Raw genomic sequence first — 21,178 nt, 5'->3', positions numbered from 1 at the left:
TCTTAGGTTTCGGCTCCTCGTCCTTGCAGCAACATATAAAAAACAGTTCTAAAGACAATTTAGCTAAATAAGCAGGAGAATGATAAGTAATATTATATATATATATATATATATATATATAGTAAAGTGGCAAGTGCAATAAAAAACGTAGGTGCAGAAGAAGGTACTGTAGTGCATGTCTATTGTGCATGCTTACAGTATCTTTAGTATGTACAGTATGGACAGTGTACAGTGTGGAACAGGAACTTATTTCATGGTTACCGGGAGTCTGGAAGACATATCATAACACCCCACAAAATGTTGTCTATGGATGTCTGCAATCAGTGGAAATTGGGGAAAAAACTGAATTGATGCCTGATCACTGATCTCTACTGTTCCATCGAAAAGGAAAGTCCTCACAGCTAGAAGTTAGAAGCACTAATATAATTGTGTAATCTCCATGGAAGATTTTGTGAGGAATGTCGCTAATATAAATAACAGAGAGCGGTGAAGGCATGAATGTCCTGGGATGACAGGACATAAATAGACGTTTGACATGATGGCGTCAGCCCTGTATGACTGCTACATGAGCAGAGCTGCAAAATATTTCCTGTTTATAATGTATTCATACATTCTGCACATCTATCATGAACTATTGTCAAAGAACACCTGAATAAAAAAAGAACTGAACATTGCTGCTTGTAACAACCAGAAGTAAGAACGCATGGTTTTATTGCTAGCAGGCTTGATTACTGTAACGCCCTCCTGCATGGTCTACCAATAGGTCTGTGCCCAGCAAAATTCTAAAAAGGCATGGAGAGGCAGCTTTGAGCTACTGTGGCCCTGGCCTTTGGAACAGCCCACATGAGGATGTGTGTGTCTGTATCCGTGGACACTGAATCTTAAGGCACATCTTTTTGGTATTGCTTTAGCCAACCATTTTATTGATATTTATTTTATTTACATTATATACTATTGTTGCTGCTATTGCCAATGTGGCTGTTTTTTTTACTCCCTTTATTTTATTTTAAATACACTCATTTTGCCATTATTGCTATTGTTATTTAATTGTAGTTTTTATCCCTTCCCTTTTATTGTGTAAAGCGCATTGAGTTGCAAATGTTGTATGAAATGTGCTATTCAAATTAAGTTTGATTGATTGATTGATTGATTGATTGAAGAAATGCAATGACATCCCTTTACCCATGGTGGTCCCCATCTGCCTTAGACCAGTGGTCTCCAACCCTGGTCCTGGGGAGCTAGAGTCTGCTGGTTTTCATAGTGACTCTGCACTTCATGAATCAATTAGAGCAATTAATTACACAGTTAACTCAACTCACCTGGTGTCTTGGGTCTCAACTGGGTGCTGATTTTAAGGTAAAAACAAAAACCAGCAGACCCTGTAGCTCTCCAGGACCAGGGTTGGAGACCACTGCCTTAGACACACTGACTTAGAAAGAACACAGTGGCATTGGTTTCGTATTTACGCAATTATTGATCATTTTTATTATTGTTAACAGCATTTCCCCTCCCCCCAAAGCAGTTTTTTTTTAAATAAACTTTTTTCCTGCGAAAACTTTTGCGATGGGTTTTGATCAGCATTAGCCAGTCCTTCAGGAGAGAACTCAGGGTTTGACACGTGGTGGGGCGGGGAGCCGTGGGCGCGGTGCGCTGGGGGTCTGGCGGGGGAGTTCATTTGGCCTTGGCAGCCTTCTGTGCGGACTTGGTGACCTTGCCAGTGGTGGCAGTCTTCTTTTCCACAGCCTTGATCACGCCCACGGCCACAGTCTGCCTCATGTCCCGGACAGCAAAGCGACCTGAGAAAGGGATGCGGGGGGGGGGGGTCAGAGAAAGGGATGCGTGGGGGGGGAGGGGGGAGGGGGGAGGTCAGAGAAAGGTAAGCGTGGGGGGGGAGGTCAGAGAAAGGGCAGGGAGGAAGAGTTGGCATGACGTAACTCAACAAGTGCTTTTATTTAATTTAAAGATAGCTGCACCAAGATGGTGGGTATTCATGAGATGGATCACAGATCACTGCAAACTAATGACTCGGTGAGTGCGCTGTCCCATTACTATACGAGCCAGTATGTATCTTTAACATAGAAGGCCCTTGAAGACTGGCTAATGTAGATTACTTAAACACATTTTTAAAAAATCTTGTTGTCTTTCAATTCCAATTTAAATGTTCATCTAACGGGACACCAGCCAACACAGAAAGATTCAAAGAGGGTCCCCGTGCTCCAGAACACTTATCCCGACTTTCAAATGAATCTTTCAATAAACAAGTCGAACATCCAGGAGGACCTGCCTCCTCCTCGTGGTTGGTTGAGGCAATACAGTGTTACACCACATTGGTAGAAGCTTACAAACTGGTTCCAGAACTTACTGTTAAAGCAACAGGGTTCTTGCTCTTTTCACAAATCTAAATTCCAGTCGGATTTTTCCAGACTTCTTCCAGACTGAGCCCCCCACACTCCGAAGGACTCTATTTCTTTTTTTGTCATTTTCTAAGACACATGCATTTCTGTTGGGATTTTGATCTTTTGTGTTTAATTATCCATTTCAATAAATAAAAGCATGAGTGAATGAACAAATACAGAATTCATTTAAATGTTATTACAAATTGTTAGTATTGTCATTTCTATTTGTTACAAATCAATTCAAATATGTTCTTAACTATTAGTATAGCTAATATATAATAGCCTATTAGCTATTCCACCTCCTGTGAATATAATAAATAACTTCATATTAACGGAGCCAATGAATTGCAGTGTTTACTCTTTGATAAGACGGTCAGTCCGTTTTCTATACAATCTCCCTGCTGTTGTTTTGAACATCATAATTATCACATCATGTAATGGTAGCTCAATTGATCATTTGCGTGAGGCTGAATTAGATTAGTAGCACCCAAACGGGAACTAGTCCATCAGCTGTATTCAGAACAGCACTGATAATTCTGCTCCATGCTATGCTCCCTAACGTAAAGCTAACATTGGCTAGATAGCTGGTTTATACTGCCAATGAGCGGGTTGGCCTTTTCTAGTTAACTGGCTAACTATGCTATCCATAGCTAACACACCCCGAAGCCAGTGTAATATCAGACAAAAGCTAGCGATACACTCTCAAGCGATCATAGGGGAAACACATAGCCAGCTATCTCACTTATTTTATAAGTAGATGATCAGTGAACCACTACCAATTGCCTGGGCTGTGAAGCAGATCTTCCTTGAAAAAAGGAAGACCCCAGTGGTGACCTGAAAGCACCAACAACCAGACTTGCATGCTTTTGTGCTGTAGGTGGTTACACTGGCGCCCCCATGTTGCTGATGCCAATTTCTTTGGCGCTTTAGTGTTTGATTATTGTTTTGCATTGTCTGTTTTATATTACGGGGTTTCCACCTGACGACCAATTTTCACACTTTGTGCAATTCTACTGGGCTACAGGTGCCAACCCAGGAACATTTGACACATTTCCCCCCTGGTAGTTAAGGCGAAATGAAATTGCTTATTTTTATTTTTAAATGCACAAAGACAAATCGTTCCATACATTTTACTATTATTAACCATCTCGGAGATCTCAAAGGAGTGCCCATGTGAACAAAAACCCTGAAGCAACACCACACATAACACCACAACTCTCCATACCTTGAAGCAACTTTTGTTTGCAACATGTTTGACTGCACGGGACTTGAAGCCAGAACAAAATAAGAAGTTTGCTATCCTGTAGTTTTTGAACATAAGTAGGATTTTGTGTGGTGCACAAAATTCTAAGCTCAACACTAGATGAAAGAGAAAAACAGCTGCTGATGGGCGACTTGCTTGAATGAAAATATTTTAACCAACCAAAACAGTCAAATGGATTCAGGAAATACAAGATTCATTTTCACCTTGCCTTATTTTAAGCTCAAAAGCCATCCGTGTATTTAAAATGTATTCAAAATTGTGTGCCCTGGGAATCTAAGATGAATTAGGAAAATGTATGTACCAGAGCAAGGATTGGGCCTTGGATTTTAATATTTAAACGACATGGAAAGAAGGATACTGAAAAAGAGTTTCATTCAGATCTGGCAAACCTTGTGAACAGAGGAACTACAGAGTATGTGCAGGGTTGTAAAGGTACACAAAACAGTCTCTATGGGGAAAGGAACTCACCCAGTGGAGGGTAGGTGGCAAAGCTCTCCACACACATGGGCTTTCCAGGCACCATGACGACAATGGCAGCATCTCCAGACTTCAGGTGCTTGGGGTTGTCTTCAAGCTTCTTGCCAGAACGGCGGTCAATCTTCTCCTTGAGCTCACTAAATTTGCAGGCAATGTGGGCAGTGTGGCAGTCCAACACAGGGGCGTAGCCCTGGGAGATCTGTCCAGGGTGATTCAGGATGATGACCTGGGGATAAAAAGGAATGCCAGGGGGTACAGGGTGAGGTCAGAGGTCACAAGCGAAACCAGGCTGGCCAGGACCTGACACTCACTTGGACAGGAACACAAAACAGCATTTCTGAATGAAAAAGAAAGTCTCATAGAACAACAGCTACTCATTGTAAAATGAGTATTCTGAGAGTTGTAGAATGTCTGAGCTGTATTAATAGAAAAATAAAAGGGGTACTATGCAGGATTTTCAGCCTTGCTGCGGTCCTGTGTTTACAATCGAAGAAGTCTCCTCCTCTGTCTTCAACCCACTCACCCCGAGTATCCCACATAACGTAGCGAGCTGGATAGCTAGAGGTAACGGTAGTACCGTGAAATGAGTGTCCTTGAGCAACAGCAAGAAGGCAGATTTGATTATTGCTTAATTATTCCATTATGTTGAATGTAATCTCGGTTTTATTGGAAATTTGAAAATTTTAGACCCTCGCAAAAGTCCTTATTGTCGCTAGCTTCACACAGCAGATTACGTTACTTACAGGTCCAACAGAAAACAAGCCAACTCCACGTCGCTTTTCATGCCCTCGGTGACGTTCAGCTGACTGTTAACTCTAGTTCTTGAACAAGCTTCTCTGTATTGTTACTGCTTTCACTGAAATCAGATTCCAAACCACAGGCTCTGTAGCCACACCCACCCTTCCCCACACAGAAAAGAGTGACACGCTCAGAAATGTCCCAAATGCATTTTAGAATAACAAGTAAAGGTGCAGGTGCACAAATTCTGCGAAAGTGCATGAAGACAAAGATTGACAGTGCATCATTGATATGTTTTAGCATGGTAATATTTTCAAGGGAAAAATCCTGCATAGTATGCCTTTAACTATGCTGCAGTTATTTCTCTTGCCAGTACTAAACTATCTAACTAATCTAAACTCTAATGCTACATGAATAATGAACACACATAGCAAATGCTATATTTCAACAATACAGACCCCTCCTTTCCTTAGTGTGCATCTGATGCTTCGTCAGATAAATTCCAAAAAAAAGAAAGAAAAAGCCCCACCCTCACCTGAGCCGTAAAGTTTCCAGCCTCCATGGGAGGGTCATTTTTGCTGTCACCGGCCACGTTGCCACGGCGAATTTCCTTGACGGACACGTTCTTGACATTGAAGCCCACATTGTCGCCAGGCAGAGCCTCGGCCAGAGACTCGTGATGCATCTCCACAGACTTGACCTCAGTGGTCACGTTGGCAGGGGCAAAGGTCACCACCATACCAGGCTTCAGGATTCCAGTCTCCACACGGCCCACGGGTACAGTTCCAATACCTGTTAGGAAGGGGGAGAAGAGGGCCGGTTAACTGAGATTTGACAGGATCACAGGGTCAGTACCTTGACCTGAATGCTTCTGCCATTTATGAGTCTTCAAATATGAGGACAGAAAGGGACAGTTAAGAGGATTTTACCTCCAATTTTGTAGACATCCTGCAGGGGCAGACGCAGGGCCTTGTCGGTGGGCCTAGATGGGGGCAGGATGGAGTCAAGGGCCTCCAGCAGGGTGGTGCCGCTGGCATTTCCCTCCTTGCGCTCAACCTTCCATCCCTTGAACCAGGTCATCTGCGTGTGGCAGAAACGCAGGGGTTTGCACAAACTCAAAGGGGAACAGCTTTGTTTTTGTGCGTTTCTGCAGTACTGCAGAAACAGCAAATTATGGCAAAACCACCCGTTTCTTAATACCCCCCACACCCCCCTCCTCAATTAATAACGTCTAAAGGGGTTTTCACACCATATCTGGCACTCAATGCATCCTATTCATTCTCTATCGACAGGCTGCTCGGTGATGGAAGTGGTCCGGCAAGTGATGTGGCCTGTCACCGGTTCTTTATTTGCATAGAATGTACTACATCCTTGTTCTATGCAAATGAATGTGTCAAACGTAGGTCGCTCTGGCTCACAAAACTCAGATCAAATTTTCAAACTAGGTGTTGCAGATCAAATATAAGGGAAGATTCTGCAACTGCATTGCCTATCTCTCGCCTCAAATGTTTTCAGAGATGACTGTTTAGGTGGAAAAAGAGAAAGTTTGTCAATGGTTGGCCATATTGTCCTGGTTTTGAAAATGGGAGCCGAAACCAAACTGCAGCGCGTCTATCCAATCAGATGCTGGCGGTATTCCGCTGTGGAACTCTGCCTGCACCTAACTGGATAGACTCGCTTGCCAATAACATGGACAGCTTGGGGGTGTGGTGCGTCATCCACATGTCCTCGCCGGACCCGGCATGAACCCCCATAACAGGATTTATCCGTGCTCATTGCTGCAACCTCCGCTAAATAAGCGGACAGGCGCTTGCTCTCTGCTAAAGTGTGATTTTAGCCACTGCATTCTATTTCACTCTGCAGTATGCAAGTCAGGTTCGCATGCATGTCAAGCTTAACAGATATACTCCTGATTGACCTGAACTCTTATGAACTCTGTTTTATAAGCAATAAGCTGACATAATAACCTGACACCAAAAACTATGTACATAGGATAGAGTAGTTCCACGAGTGGAAGCTTTAATCAGGTCAGTGTGGCTGCAGGCAGTCTGGTTCTGCTCACTGGAACACTTACATTGCTGCTAGGCTCCAGCATGTTGTCACCATGCCAACCAGAGATGGGCACAAAGGCAACGGTGGCTGGGTTGTAGCCAATCTTCTTGATGTAAGCGCTGACTTCCTTGGTGATTTCCTCAAAACGCTTCTGGCTGTAGGGGGGCTCAGTGGAGTCCATCTTGTTGACTCCCACAATGAGCTGCTTTACTCCCAGAGTGTAGGCCAGGAGGGCGTGCTCACGGGTCTGTCCGTTCTTGGAGATACCAGCCTCAAACTCACCTACACCACCAGCCACAATCAGTACAGCACAGTCAGCCTGCAAAGGGAGAGAGATGGGGGGGAGGGGGGGAGAAATTCAGTAAGGTGCTAATAAAGAGAACTGGTGACACCCAACAGCACCAGTCTCCACTTCAAATGAACTGTAGTGGTCAGCCGAAAAATTGGGCCAATATATGGCATTTTGACTCCATAGGCATTGGACAATGACTGCACCCACATGGCCAATTAATAAAAATGTTAGCACTCCCCCTTGTGTCAATTCTGCCATCTGTAGAGAGAACAGTAGGAAATTTGCTGCTATCACTGAATATGCCTGAGAGAAAACACTAAGACTGAAGTCCTAACTTTCAAATCTCAGTGTATTTAATTGGCCATTCTTAATATCATATACACCGCTTAATGTACGTATAATTCAATTAATTCAAATAGATTCATGAGAAAACACGATTTCTAGTTGGCAACTGTAACATTAGCCAGCGCAAAACTAGTTGTCATCAACCAGTTAAGCTAGCTAGTGAACTTGCTAGCTAACATTAGTGAACTTGTGAATTAGCTAAATATATGCTTTTGCTTAGCATATTTATTGTGTTGATTCAAACAATGTCAATGGTAATTATTTTTTGACATTTTGTGCAAGTCTCAGTTAGTTTGCTAAGTAACGTTAGCTCAAATAGATTCTCCTTCTCAGCTAACGTCAGGTAATATCGATAGGTACTCTGAGGGGAAGTCAGCTGCCTACATAACTTGGCTAGCTACAAGTTCGGCTGGTTTGCTGGTATGCCAAGTCACCAACGGGCATTTGCAAATGATGGAAAAGTGACTGGTCATGAACTCTGCTATCAATAGGTAAATGAATAGGATCCTAAGATTGCAAAGACCACACATTTGCCAACTTGACTAGTATTAGCAAACACTGTACTGTTATATTTTATCAGGTACAAAAAAAATACATCCCATACATTTTAATAAAAAAAACTCCCTGCTCTCTAAATATCGGTATCAACCACTGAAAAACCCTTACCGATTGACCACGAATAAAACTGACCCTTTGAACTAATGACATATACCCAATGTTGCCTGAATATTTGAGCACAGGTAAAATAAAGGCTGAAACGAGAGGTTAAATATTACTTCTGAAACAATAACTTTAGAATTTAAACCAATGTAAAATCACTGTGGTGGAGTTGCATACCCACGTCTCCCATTCTGACTGTCTGTGAGAATTGTATATTCTGTAAGTCCTCAGAGATATCTAAAAAAATCTAAATGGAGATGGATTAATGCAGGAAGCTTACTTGTAAAACTGCATTGCATGTCTATCACACATAACTGCAACTGATCCAACCCCCACTAATCCCAACTACACATCTGAAATAAAGGGGCCACTACCTGAGCAACACAAGCTCCCCGCAGTGGTGGTGTACTGCCCTACTCTCAAAACCCTGTGGAACACCCTACCTGAGATGTGCCCGTGATCATGTTCTTGATGAAGTCTCTGTGCCCAGGGGCATCAATAATGGTCACATAGTACTTGCTGGTCTCAAACTTCCAAAGCGAGATGTCAATGGTGATACCACGCTCACGCTCTGCCTTCAGTTTGTCCAAAACCCAGGCATATTTGAAGGAGCCCTTGCCCATCTACAAACAGATGTAAAACAATTTAGGATTGTATTTTATGTAACACAACACATCATCTAACCTAAGATTAAACCAGTATTAAACAGTCCCTTTAGTTTTGACTGAGTCAATGTGATAATACTACATTTTACAACTTAAGACATTTTGTAAACATTTAGAACTGGATTTGCTCAAGGTGCAAAAGACTGTAACCTTTCTAAAAATTCCTGTGCACTGTCCCACCTCCAATAACCATGTAGTGACTACAGATCTAGCTTTTACATAGGCAATTGCATTGAAATTAATAGCAGCTAAAGTTACAGAGAAGTCAGTATAAACCTTATGTTGCAGATGCGATGACAGTCAAAATATGCACATCACACATACATTACCAACTCTATGCCAATTCATGCAAATACTATACGGTGTATTTTACAACACGTATAATATGCAATGTGCAGAAAATTACACAAATCTGCACCTACTGATATATTTTGTACACCAAATTTAGCATTTTAAAATACTAATTTTGAAGCTCATAAATATTTCATATTTGAAGTCATCCTTTGAATAAGTTGGAAACTGTGAGATTATGTTTGTGTATGTATCTATTTCTAAACACATCCCTTTAATAAACCTTTCATGCGACGCTCTAGTAAGGACTGTACATTATGCAGTCATATGTATTAGGCACATACCAGACAAGTGTACAGTCTCATAACTTGCTATTTGTTCTATGACATCCTCCAGTAAATTTTCATGAACAGTACTGGGCAATATTCTTAGAAAATATCACACAAAATAAAGGTGAACATAAATATTGTGCATTCAAGCACTGTAACATGCAACATCTGACTTAATCTAAGACTTATAAGATTGAATGCAAATAGAGGAAAACGTTTCCAGACTAATGCTTTAGCTTGCATATAAAAGTGTAGAATTGCTGTCTGTAAAGGGTATATCACATGAATATCTCGATCGGGTCTGATATTTTCCTATTCCATATGATACGGGCAGGAAGAAACGTTTTCCAACCTCCGCTTACAATCAAATAGTATTTTAGGGTTGAACCACATTAACTGGGAATCAGATGTACACAGAATTGCACAGTAGGTGACGCCATTGTTCCGTTTAGGCGCTGGTTACACAAGACACGCCCGAGGAATGATCATATTCATGTGGTTCCCCCCACCCCTCCTCTTTGCAACACGCTTCGCGCTCCCTTCCTCCTCCCTCCCTCCTCCTCCTCCCTCCATTTCCGACACCCACCTCCGCAGCTTCCTTCTCGAACTTCTCGATGGTTCTCTTGTCGATGCCACCACACTTGTAGATCAGGTGCCCGGTGGTGGTGGACTTGCCGGAGTCGACATGGCCGATGACCACGATGTTGATATGGATCTTTTCCTTCCCCATGTTTTATTTACTATTTCAGGAGGGAAATACCGTCGATGTGAATTCATTCAGTCGACGTTAGAATCCCAGTAAATAACTGTAGCAAACTAGGCGAGAACGCTATATTTAGCCAATAACCTTAACGCTAAGGTAGTGAAGCCATTTTGGCAAGTGATCGTATTAACACAATATTTCCACCCCGGCCAGTATATAACGAGCCAGACAATTTTGGAAATTGCCCGTCTTTAAGCGCCGGACAATTATTTGGCAAGCGCCTGTCTTTAAAGAATATCCGCACAACCATTTTAGAATTTAGCTAGCTAACGTTTGTACTTTTCATTGCGCAGCTGTGCCCGCCCCCTCCAATGCTCCCTTTCTGCCCTCCATGTTGAGGTGCCGTTGAGAACACCGCCCGGCCATATTAAGATCAGCACAACCAACCATGTAGCTAGCTTCATACTCCTGCAGACTGGGTAAAGTCCAGCCGGCTCCCAACCTACCCTCTACCACCAGTACCGCTTCTGACCATAAAATTAGCTAAACACCACCTTTAATACGGACCAAAATAAACGTCATATCTGCGCCAAAATGTTACATTTGTGTAGCTAAAGCTTCAATCCAATGCAGCAAAGTTAACCCAGTAGGGACCGCAGCTCCTCCCTTCCCCCCCAAAGCATGATTTTTGACATTCCATGACTCATGGAAACAGACAGGACCGTTATCTCAAGAAAGTAACGGTTTGTCGTCAGTGTTCGGACAGACATTGCAAACCAACGCTACGAAAGGATTTGCATCGAAACCGTTAGCCAAACCATGACAATTTAGATACTGCTGGAATCCAAAGAGTCACCAAATTGGGCCTTTCAAATAAAATTCTAATCTGGCAACGCCGCTTCAGTGACCGAAATCAGTCAACGAACCCGAGAATGCAAAAATACCAATCTATTCACATTCCCCCGCTCTCGTCCATATCGATGTCCCGAACAAAACGTGAGAAAACAGTAGAACAGAAATGCAGAATAAGGCACGACAGTACAAACACCATCTGTCCAGAAATAGTTTAAAACGTGGATACAAACCTGCTGTAAGCGATTGCGGCAGTTATCCCTGGATCAGACCGGAGAAAGGACCGAATTCGGTCCCACATCGCATTTTATACCGGCACATGGGGGGCGGGAGAACCTGTCAGTTTTGACCGTGAGGCTGGAATGCAAGATAGCCGGGTATTATTGGCTACTGCAGCACAAATTCACCATGTCGATTGGTTGGCAAACGAAAATAAAAATCATTCAGGACACAGAACGTCAGTGACAGCTGCAGTGAGGAGGGGGTGAGAAATAACACGTGGTCGACAAGGCACAAAAGATTACAGGAGTAAGAAATCCTCACTGCAGTGCTCACAACCCACACCTTCACCCCCTTACCACATGCTTGCTCAAAGTTAGAAGGAAAGGAGGAAACTCATTAAATGATCAAGAAATCCAAAGACCTTTATTAGTTTAACAGCAGCTTCTTTCCAATCCAATAAGTGACATGTTCAAAACAAGTGCAGCTTTCCAATCAACTCAAATTTAAACTGAGAGGCACTGTCACTCAATTTATGAAGCCAAGAATTTCCTTGATTTTTTTTTCCTGCGGAAACTTTTGCGATGAGTTTTGATCAGCATTAGCCAGTCCTTTAAGAGGGAGCTCAGGTTCTGAGACAAGGTGTAATGGGGCACTGCAGACCCCAGGCCCTGAGGGACAGCCTGGGGGGGAGGAATTCACTTCTTGGCAGCCTTCTGTGCAGACTTTGTCACCTTGCCACTGGAGGCAGTCTTCTTGTCCACAGCCTTGATGACACCAACAGCAACGGTCTGCCTCATGTCACGGACAGCAAAGCGACCTATAGAAAGAAGTTGCATTTAATTTAGCAATTTCAATCTCAAACTTGTCCTCATTCAAGATGCAAATGCACTAGAAGGCAACTCACCAAGAGGGGGGTATTCAGAGAAGCTCTCCACACACATGGGCTTTTGAGGAACCATGTCAACAATGGCAGCGTCTCCAGACTTCAGGTTCTTGGGGTTGTCTTCAAGCTTCTTGCCAGAACGGCGGTCAATCTTCTCCTTGAGCTCGCTAAATTTGCAGGCAATGTGGGCAGTGTGGCAGTCCAACACAGGGGCGTAGCCCTGGGAGATCTGTCCAGGGTGATTCAGGATGATGACCTGCAGAAAGAGATGATCAGGTTAGGCAGCTTCAACACAAGCACACTACAAACTGCATTAACTGCAGTAACTGCTCGAATCCTGGATTAAACGCATATGAACTTCTTAAGATAGAAAGACAGCAGTCAGCACTAACGAAATCAAGACCATTTAGCTGGAGAATGTAGGGTTACCAGTTTAAATGGGTAGAATACTTTAAGCCAACTAGGGCACCTTACCTGAGCAGTGAAGACACCAGCTTCCATGGGGGGATCACACTTGCTGTCTCCAGCTACGTTGCCACGACGGATTTCCTTGACAGAGACGTTCTTGACATTGAAGCCAACATTGTCACCGGGAAGAGCCTCAGGCAGGGACTCATGGTGCATTTCCACAGACTTGACCTCAGTGGTCACGTTGGCAGGGGCAAAGGTCACCACCATACCAGGCTTCAGGATTCCAGTCTCCACACGGCCCACGGGTACAGTTCCAATACCTGGAAAGCAGCAGAAATGTCAGTACTGTTCAGGGCAGAGCCACTGATGACCCAAGCAGATAAATACAATAAACCTGAAACTAAGCAAACTGGACTTTACCTCCAATTTTGTAGACATCCTGCAGGGGAAGACGCAGGGGCTTGTCAGTGGGGCGGGCAGGGGGCAGGATGGAGTCAAGGGCCTCCAGCAGGGTGGTGCCGCTGGCATTTCCCTCCTTGCGCTCAACCTTCCATCCCTTGAACCAGGACATCTGTGTGGCAGAGACACAGTGGTTTGCACAAACTAAGGGGGAACAGCTTAGTTGCCAGGGTAATGTTCAAAGTCCACTGAAGTGTACAAACTTAGTACTGCAGGAACACTTACATTGCTGCTGGCTTCCAGCATGTTGTCACCATGCCAACCAGAGATGGGCACAAAGGCAACGGTGGCTGGGTTGTAGCCAATCTTCTTGATGTAAGCGCTGACTTCCTTGGTGATTTCCTCAAAACGCTTCTGGCTGTAGGGGGGCTCAGTGGAGTCCATCTTGTTGACTCCCACAATGAGCTGCTTTACTCCCAGGGTGAAAGCCAGGAGGGCGTGCTCACGGGTTTGTCCGTTCTTGGAGATACCAGCCTCAAACTCACCTACACCACCAGCCACAATCAGCACAGCACAGTCAGCCTACAGAGGGAAGAGAGGCAGAGTGAGTCAGCCTGCAGAGGAACCAATGTAAGCACACAACCAAACTGGTCAAGCTTAATGGCTGCCAAGCCACATTCCCCCAGTTTAAGATAACCATCCTACCTGTGATGTTCCAGTGATCATGTTCTTGATGAAGTCTCTGTGACCAGGGGCATCAATGATGGTGACATAATATCTGGTGGTCTCAAACTTCCAGAGAGCAATATCAATGGTGATACCACGCTCACGCTCTGCCTTCAGTTTGTCCAAAACCCAGGCATATTTGAAGGAGCCCTTGCCCATCTGAAAACATACAAATTGCTTGCACTGAATATTTAGCTTCAAAACTGACATTTCAAGTGCGAAATAACAGAAAACCAGTGTTAGAAAAGCATAACTTATGAGTTTCTTAAGAAACATCTTTAGGCCTTAGATATTCTTCAGTATGTACAATGTAATTTTAACCACACTAAAGCATTTAATGCACCACTTGCCACCAATTTTAGCCAGTGTAAGTGTGAATTTGGCCCATCTAAAATTATCAAAGGATTTAAACAAAGATTTAAATGTTATAACTTCATAGTTTCACAATTCAGTAAGTTTTAGTAGCTACATGGAATCCTAGCCATATAGCCTAGTTCATTCAAGTTAAATGATCCAATGCCCCTTCAACTCCAGACAACCGTAGCAATTACAACCGAAAGTTAAAATAAGTCACTAAAACACACTCAGAACATCTACAATAGAATGTAAATTAGAGGGCCTCGTTTAAAAACAGCCGTTAAAATGTTCAGGTCAAATTGACCTATAAGCCCTATACAAAGTGCAGCGTCACCACACACGAAACTGAGTCTGCGCATGCTCCGCCCATCGCATGCCCACCCGGCTTCAAGGCCCCGTACACTGGTTCTCCCTATTCAATGGCCAGGGCACGCACGTTTCCGCCGCCATCTTTAGTCCACATTAGCAGGAACACATTTGTGATAACTCACCTCAGCAGCTTCTTTCTCGAACTTTTCGATGGTTCTCTTGTCAATGCCCCCGCACTTGTAGATCAGATGGCCGGTAGTTGTGGATTTGCCGGAGTCGACATGGCCGATGACCACGATGTTGATGTGAAACTTTTCCTTTCCCATGGTTACTTCGTTTCGTTTCGTTTCTGTGAGTAAAACAAGTCACACTTAAGCTTCCCCAATCTGGCTTACAAAAAAGAAAAAAAAAGAAACCTAGTTCCAAAATGTATGTAGCCTGCAGACAAACGCCGCTGTGCATTAAACAAAACGGATGCAAAAACACTTGTGCCCAGGGCAAAATAGTTCCAAAGACATCAGATTGACAACCAAGGCCTTTTGGCGGTCCCGGTACTCAGATTCGGGCCGGGAGCCAATACGACACGTGTTGCTTAAGGCCACGTCGTATTAAGTTAACCTACGGCCAGACCATGGGCCAGACATTCGAAAACATCACCACACCCAGATCCAGTTCTGGGCACAGTCTTTTCGGGTGAGGGGTTCAGAAAAAGAATCAAGTTCCTTCATACTGAAGGCCTAGTTTGCCGGGGAAAACTCCTTTGTTCTGTCCACTGCTCCCCTCCCCCACCAGCAGTTTCCAAACGCTACAAAAAGTTAACATTTCTCACAATACATTTAGAAAAAACCGAATGTATCAATACAAGTAACAATTTAAAAGGCCCATGCGATTATTTGCGAGACGACCAAATTTGGAATAAAAGCCTACTAATCTTGTAAGTGATACATCCATTGTTTGTAGAAAATGTGCCGTGGAGCTTTCTGTAATTAAGTTGATTTTCCTTTTTACTAAACAAAAAATGGAAAAGTACGCTACATTCCATTTGACCAGGAGGCAAGTAATGCGAAATACTTACCGGTGTTACGCGATCACTCGGCCGCAGCTACTGCCCCTAGCCAGGTAACAGAAAGAGAAGGAAGAAAGGCTTGTGTCGGAGTTTTTATACGCGGGGAGGCGGCCAGTCAGGGCTGCACCCCCCAACTTCCTCTCCCCTCCCCAATCCACCCACAAATCACAGAATTCAGGCAAAATTTCCCCGCCTGTCGACGTACGTCACCATGTCGTTTAGAATGTGGAAAACTTTATGTCGACGTCATGTGGCAAGCCTCAAAAAAGGATTTCAAAATCGTTATGTAGACTAGCTGCAGTTCTGGTTTTAATAGAAGTGGATAGGGCCACAAATGAAAATGAACTTCTTGTGTGACATTTTTTAATATGTTATGGGCGACATATTGTTATATAGTGTTTGCAGTGTATTTTGTCATGCCTGTTGTCATTTTGTTTCCTTGTTAAACTAATGATACACTCCGAAGATAAATTGTAGCTCGGCAATGTAAAACCAGCGGGAAATCACAGAATAGGCCTTGCCGTTGCTTAGTAGCTTTTATGTCAGCGGTCGTCTTGTTGTTAGCCTATTTAGTCTGACAAAAAATGAATCTCCCTTTTGATAGTTGTTTCCTGGTTATTTTTCTGTTTAAATGTACCACCCTTCAGAAGACATAAAGCTAAGATGGTGTGAAGAAGGGAAACAAATGGATGAGAACTAAACACGTTTCGCTAAATTTCACGAATTTAACTTATCCTGGACATGCTTTTTTCCCACGAAAACTGGTCTAACAGGCAATATGTCACCCTCCAGTCATGGAAAACCATTACCTCAAATCCTGAAAATCAGGTTGTGAAAATATGTGTAAAAATGCTAGACATCCAGCCCTGTAAAATATTTGTACCCTCCGGGCCTGTGACTAAAAATAGACATTTTTTGTTTTCCGGCAGCTGGAATAGGCTACCCATTCCTGTTTAAATAAATGGAGTATATTAATCTGATATACAGTTAAATACAAATGTATTGGGACAGTGACACAATTTTTGTTGTTTTGGGTCTGTACTCCAGCACACAGGATTTTAAATAAAACTATGAATATTAAGTTAAAGTGCAGACCGTCAGCTTTAACTTGAGGGTATTTACCATATCAGGTGATCCGTGCAGGAATCACAGCCCTTTTCATACATAGTCCCACCATTTTAGGGAAGCAAAAGTAGTTTGGCTTTGGCAGTTAGCTGCTCAGCTGTTTCTTAGCCAGTTCTGTGTCTTTGCATCATTAGCAAAGCTTGATTCTAGGTGGGAAATTGATCATAGCCAAAACATTGGGTGTGTAAAAATCAACTGTTTGATTCTCTTCATTCACTCTTCTCACATTCAGGTGACAGCCACTGGCCTTCCTCTCAGCTGCTGCTTTCAATCCAGAGAAAAAGAGAGAGGGAGGAAAGCAGAGAGACTGCCCTGTGCTCTTGGGAGTAATCAGGGTAGGGAAATATTTGACGCCACTGTTGTAGTAAGAGTCGTTATGGATAGAGTGCATATGTATGTGAAACCCTGTCAAATAAGAAAACTTATTTCATACCAAAACAGATAACTATTAATATTTTACAGACCTGTCCAATCTGGTGACAATACCCCCTTCTTCTTGGGAAGGAGGTATATTTAATCTATAGCAAAACACACAACCACCTCATCTGCAACCTCCTTAGGGACTGTGATGAATAAATTAATTTTACATTTTAGAAGGATAATCTGCAACTCACCAACTAGAAAAGTTTGTTAGTCTGTAATTATAAATGTGTATATTTACATCATTCCATCTTAAGTTTCTGTGACAGTGTCTCTGTATAAAGCACTATACAAAAAAATGTAATTAAATTTGTTTGCTTTTGCTGTTATACAATGTTGTATATTGTAACTGTTCAAGATGGACTGAATTATAACTGAGAAAATAATTGTTACTTGAGAGATACTTCAGTATGGACTTATTGTACGTCGCTCTGGATAAAAGCATCTGCTAAATAAATGTAATGTAATGTAATACTTCAAGAACAACATTCCCAGCCACTCTGTCCCAATGGCAGAGTGGGGAAACGATTATTAAAACAATAAATCGGAGCAGGGTACATCATTTCATGCAACTGTATTTCGATCGTTAGAAAGGGGAGGAAATATGCGTGAGATTTGGGCAGCTGCCAAATGAGGTTTCACTACTGGGAGTCTGACAGCTGAAGTAATGGAAGCGTGTCGGTGCCACCAGCAGAGCTGGGAACTGGTTCCTGGTTTGTAAACTGACAGTAGCCTTTCAGGTTAAACATGCATTTGGCCCAAACTCAACTCAGTGTTGACTGCCCATATTGTTTTATAGTTATTTTAATCTAGAACTATTCTCAATTGTACACACAGATAATTCATTATTTACTCATTTTCACACTGCTATAGTTGCTGTTGCTCAAGAATCACATTCAAATCAATGAGAGGAATATCCTGTTAAAATGGCAGATGACTCTAGAATGCTTCATAGTACCACCATTTAAACAGCTCCAAACTGGTGGGATCCATGGTCCACAAATAATCATTTTAGCAGAATAACAAGCATCCCGAAGCCCTGCCAAACTTTTAAGGGGTCATGTGCAAAGACACCTACTTACTCCAGTCCCTGCTTGTGAAGGAGGGCAGCTGCGAACAGGGATGGTGAGTGATGGGGAAGGAAGGAGACGGCAGGGAGAAGAACTCGAGTTCGATTGCAAGCGCTGACATAAAAGAGAGGCCCGGAATGAACATGCCAACAGAGTGCAGTGGGTGACATTTTGAGTGGTGGTCGGAGTGACGATGTATCCCATCAATCTGCCAGCGGGACAGTCAGTTAAGAACAACAGCAGCTGTCCATGTGCCTGCCAGGCCCCATGCTCCGCCCCACCCAGATTACATGTGATGAGTCTGAGAGAAAGAGAGAGAAATATATGCTGCAGAGGAGAAACCATGAACAGATGTATCACTTGCAGTCTCACTGGCTGGGTGAGCTGTGAACTCTGTGACTGTTCATGCTTCTTTCCCAGGATCTGCCTGTTTATTGCCGCTGGACAAAATATTTCAAATATTAACCAGGCAAAGGGCTGAAAGGGCGGGCAGAATGTTTGCAGTGAGTCATATACCTGAAGCCAGGGGGGCGGTCTGTTCTACAGCTGATTTCAAAGGAGGCTTCGCTGTCTGGGCGTACACCTTTGTGAGTTTGTGCGTCTGTCTTTCTAATACACTATATGACCAAATGTATGTGGACACCCCTTGGTCTGGGGCTGCTTATCATGTTATGGGCTAGGCCCCTTAGTTCCAGTGAAGGCAAATCTTAATGGCACAGTGTACAATCTAGACAATTCTGTGTTTCCCCAACAGTTTGGGGAAGGACCTTTCCTATTTCAGCCTGACAATCCCCACAGGCACTCTGCAAGATCAATAGAGAAATGGTTTTGTTGTGAAAGATGTGGCCTGGCCTGCACAGAGCCCTGACCTCAGGTTGTTATAGCAGCAAAGGGTGGACCACCTGCATATTAATAATTTTGGAGATGTTGGGTGTCAGGTGTCCACATACCTCTGTCATGTCAATTCTGCAAAATTGCCTCAGGTGTTACACTGAAAAAAAGTCCAAACACAGGTAGCTTCCACAATTGTGAAGAAAATATCTATTAGTTTATGGCATTTAAATTAACTGTATATTTCTGGACTTGACAGATTGAAAAATCAGATGTTCGAGATATAGACTAGCCAACATGATACTAGTACAGCAGCCTGAATCCTGTATGACAGCTACCCTATGAACTGTTAGAACTTACAAAATGGTATAAATATGACTTAGGTTTATATCATATCTAGATCATCATATTTTTATTAGTTTAGTTTGACAATTTCTAATTAATTTAACATGTCATATTTGTGCAAATATCCACCTGGTTTCCCCTACAACACTCAAATGACTACCTGACAAAAAAAGCTGTTAAATCTGTCATCCTGTCAATTCTGAAAACCTCTCATCCAACCAGGGGTAGCCGTCATTCTAAGGTACAGCCCTTTAAAATTTTGCTTTGGACCTGCCTTTTATCATTTCGTCGGAGAAATTTGACATGACAGCATGCCAGCACACACATAAAACATCGGACCAAAGACTCCCTCACTCATTGACAGTGCAGCAAATAAGCATCAGATATCACAAAACTGTGGTCAAATTTGTCATCTTTTTCAAATCTGGTTCTACCAACTTCTTACATGCATGATTTATACTTCAGTGAAAAGTTTAAGAAGTCTATAAAAATGTTTTTGTCCAATATATTATTGCAAAGAGTTAAAAAGCTGTAAATAATTTTGCTAAATGATGCAGTGCTCAATAGTGAATATTGACACAATAAAAGTTATCTAAAGAGAAATGTCTGCGTCTACACAAAAACATGCTGACGTTGCACTTATCTTGTGCCTTTCAGGATGACTGTTTTTTGTTGTTGTTGTTGTTGCCGGTAAAACAATGACATCTACATTTCCTGGATTGTGATCCTCGTAAACTTAATTGTAAGAAAGTAAGTAAAATCATAAATGTGTGACCAGATGTAAAGCCAACGGTTAGAAAGCACATTCAAGTACAAATGATGGATTCACTACACTCATTTAATAATTCACTACACATTTTTAAATAAAATGACAAGTCTGAACGTAAACAGTTATGTTGTTTCACCAATTCATTTTGTACCTTATGCAAAATAATTCCTCCAGCTGCCACCACAAAGATGGCCACCATCTAAGCTGAAACACTGCCGCCATTTTGATACGCCTGGCGACTTCTATCCACGTGAAATGAATAGAGGTAATGTATCAGTGTTAAGACGATATAAAATATGATTAACGGAGTTCTGAACCTACCGTCAATAGATGCATAAAAAATGGTCGTTACTAAATCATGGACTTTAATGCAGACAGCGGGTTTTAGCACTACTTGACAATGAAAACGATGTAGCCCTAGGCGCGGCCGGTTTTACTCGCACAACTCGTATTACAGGCTTATCTGTTGAAAACAGCTGTCTGAAAAAGTCAAACGACTCCATAATATGTCTGTCCAGGATATGTTGGTAAACCGTGTCTGTAATCAGGAAACGGGAACCCATCTACACGTTTGCTACATAACAAGTGGAAAAGCCAGTGTTGTTAACAGCATATAGTTAAGTAGGCTACGTGTATGGCCTAGTGCAACTAATAAACTGTCTGCCCTGACGGTAAATTGATGAAACGACAAATGACCAGATAAAAATGGCTAGTGCTGTATTTAAGTGTGTTATTTTAGCTCAATTTAGGAGTGACAATATTATCGTAACCTATTATGCGCTCGTAGCCTACTCTACTTTATTTCCAACGAGTACTATGTCCCAGTTTCCTTCAGACAAGTATTGATTAAACCAGGGGTGTCCATTATCTGAGCACAACGACATCTGATTTCAACTAGTTAACTAATCTGATCTTAAATCAAGACCTTAAGTAGATCATCTGTTTTAGTGTTGGGCTAAAACAAAAACAAAAAACCGCGCCCAGAGGCCACTTTCGGATAAGACTGGACACCCCCCGGTTAAACTAAACGAGGATGACAAAAAAAAAACTGCTAGCCTTCCTCCCCACCCAGACATGGCGCGAGCAGATTATATTCAGTGTTCGTGATGTAATTACACAACCATTTTGCAGGACAAAGTTCTCAGTGTGCATCACGCACGTGGCAGTTTAGTCAAACTTGG

The 21,178-nt window shown here is 42.7% G+C and overlaps 2 protein-coding genes across 3 annotated transcripts; both read right to left on the bottom strand.

Annotated features, from left to right (window-relative positions):
• Positions 1 to 1,459: 1,459 nt before the first annotated feature.
• On the bottom strand, positions 1,460 to 11,453 carry LOC118233276 (elongation factor 1-alpha). Its single transcript, XM_035428798.1, has 8 exons — positions 11,298 to 11,453; positions 10,096 to 10,249; positions 8,668 to 8,847; positions 6,950 to 7,246; positions 5,805 to 5,955; positions 5,411 to 5,667; positions 4,129 to 4,363; positions 1,460 to 1,796 (listed from the first exon to the last, which is right to left on the bottom strand). Exons 2-8 carry the CDS (start codon positions 10,237 to 10,239, stop codon positions 1,672 to 1,674), a joined length of 1,389 nt encoding a protein of 462 aa, XP_035284689.1. The 5' UTR covers positions 10,240 to 10,249; positions 11,298 to 11,453; the 3' UTR covers positions 1,460 to 1,671.
• A 229-nt stretch (positions 11,454 to 11,682) lies between these two features.
• Positions 11,683 to 15,602, bottom strand: LOC118233278 (elongation factor 1-alpha-like). Of its 2 annotated transcripts, none has more exons than XM_035428799.1 (8): positions 15,447 to 15,602; positions 14,554 to 14,720; positions 13,685 to 13,864; positions 13,265 to 13,561; positions 13,001 to 13,151; positions 12,644 to 12,900; positions 12,191 to 12,425; positions 11,683 to 12,103 (listed from the first exon to the last, which is right to left on the bottom strand). In XM_035428799.1, exons 2-8 carry the CDS (start codon positions 14,695 to 14,697, stop codon positions 11,982 to 11,984), a joined length of 1,386 nt encoding a protein of 461 aa, XP_035284690.1. In that variant the 5' UTR covers positions 14,698 to 14,720; positions 15,447 to 15,602; the 3' UTR covers positions 11,683 to 11,981. The 2 variants fall into 2 exon arrangements, with proteins under 2 accessions (XP_035284690.1, XP_035284691.1); XM_035428800.1 differs by having other exon boundaries at positions 14,554 to 14,717; positions 15,449 to 15,576.
• Positions 15,603 to 21,178: the final 5,576 nt, after the last annotated feature.

This window comes from Anguilla anguilla, chromosome 8 (assembly GCF_013347855.1).
Source record: "Anguilla anguilla isolate fAngAng1 chromosome 8, fAngAng1.pri, whole genome shotgun sequence".
Classification (NCBI taxonomy): Eukaryota; Metazoa; Chordata; class Actinopteri; order Anguilliformes; family Anguillidae; genus Anguilla; species Anguilla anguilla.
Note: the sequence above shows the minus strand (reverse complement) of the source record. Positions and strands in the feature narration are given on the sequence as shown.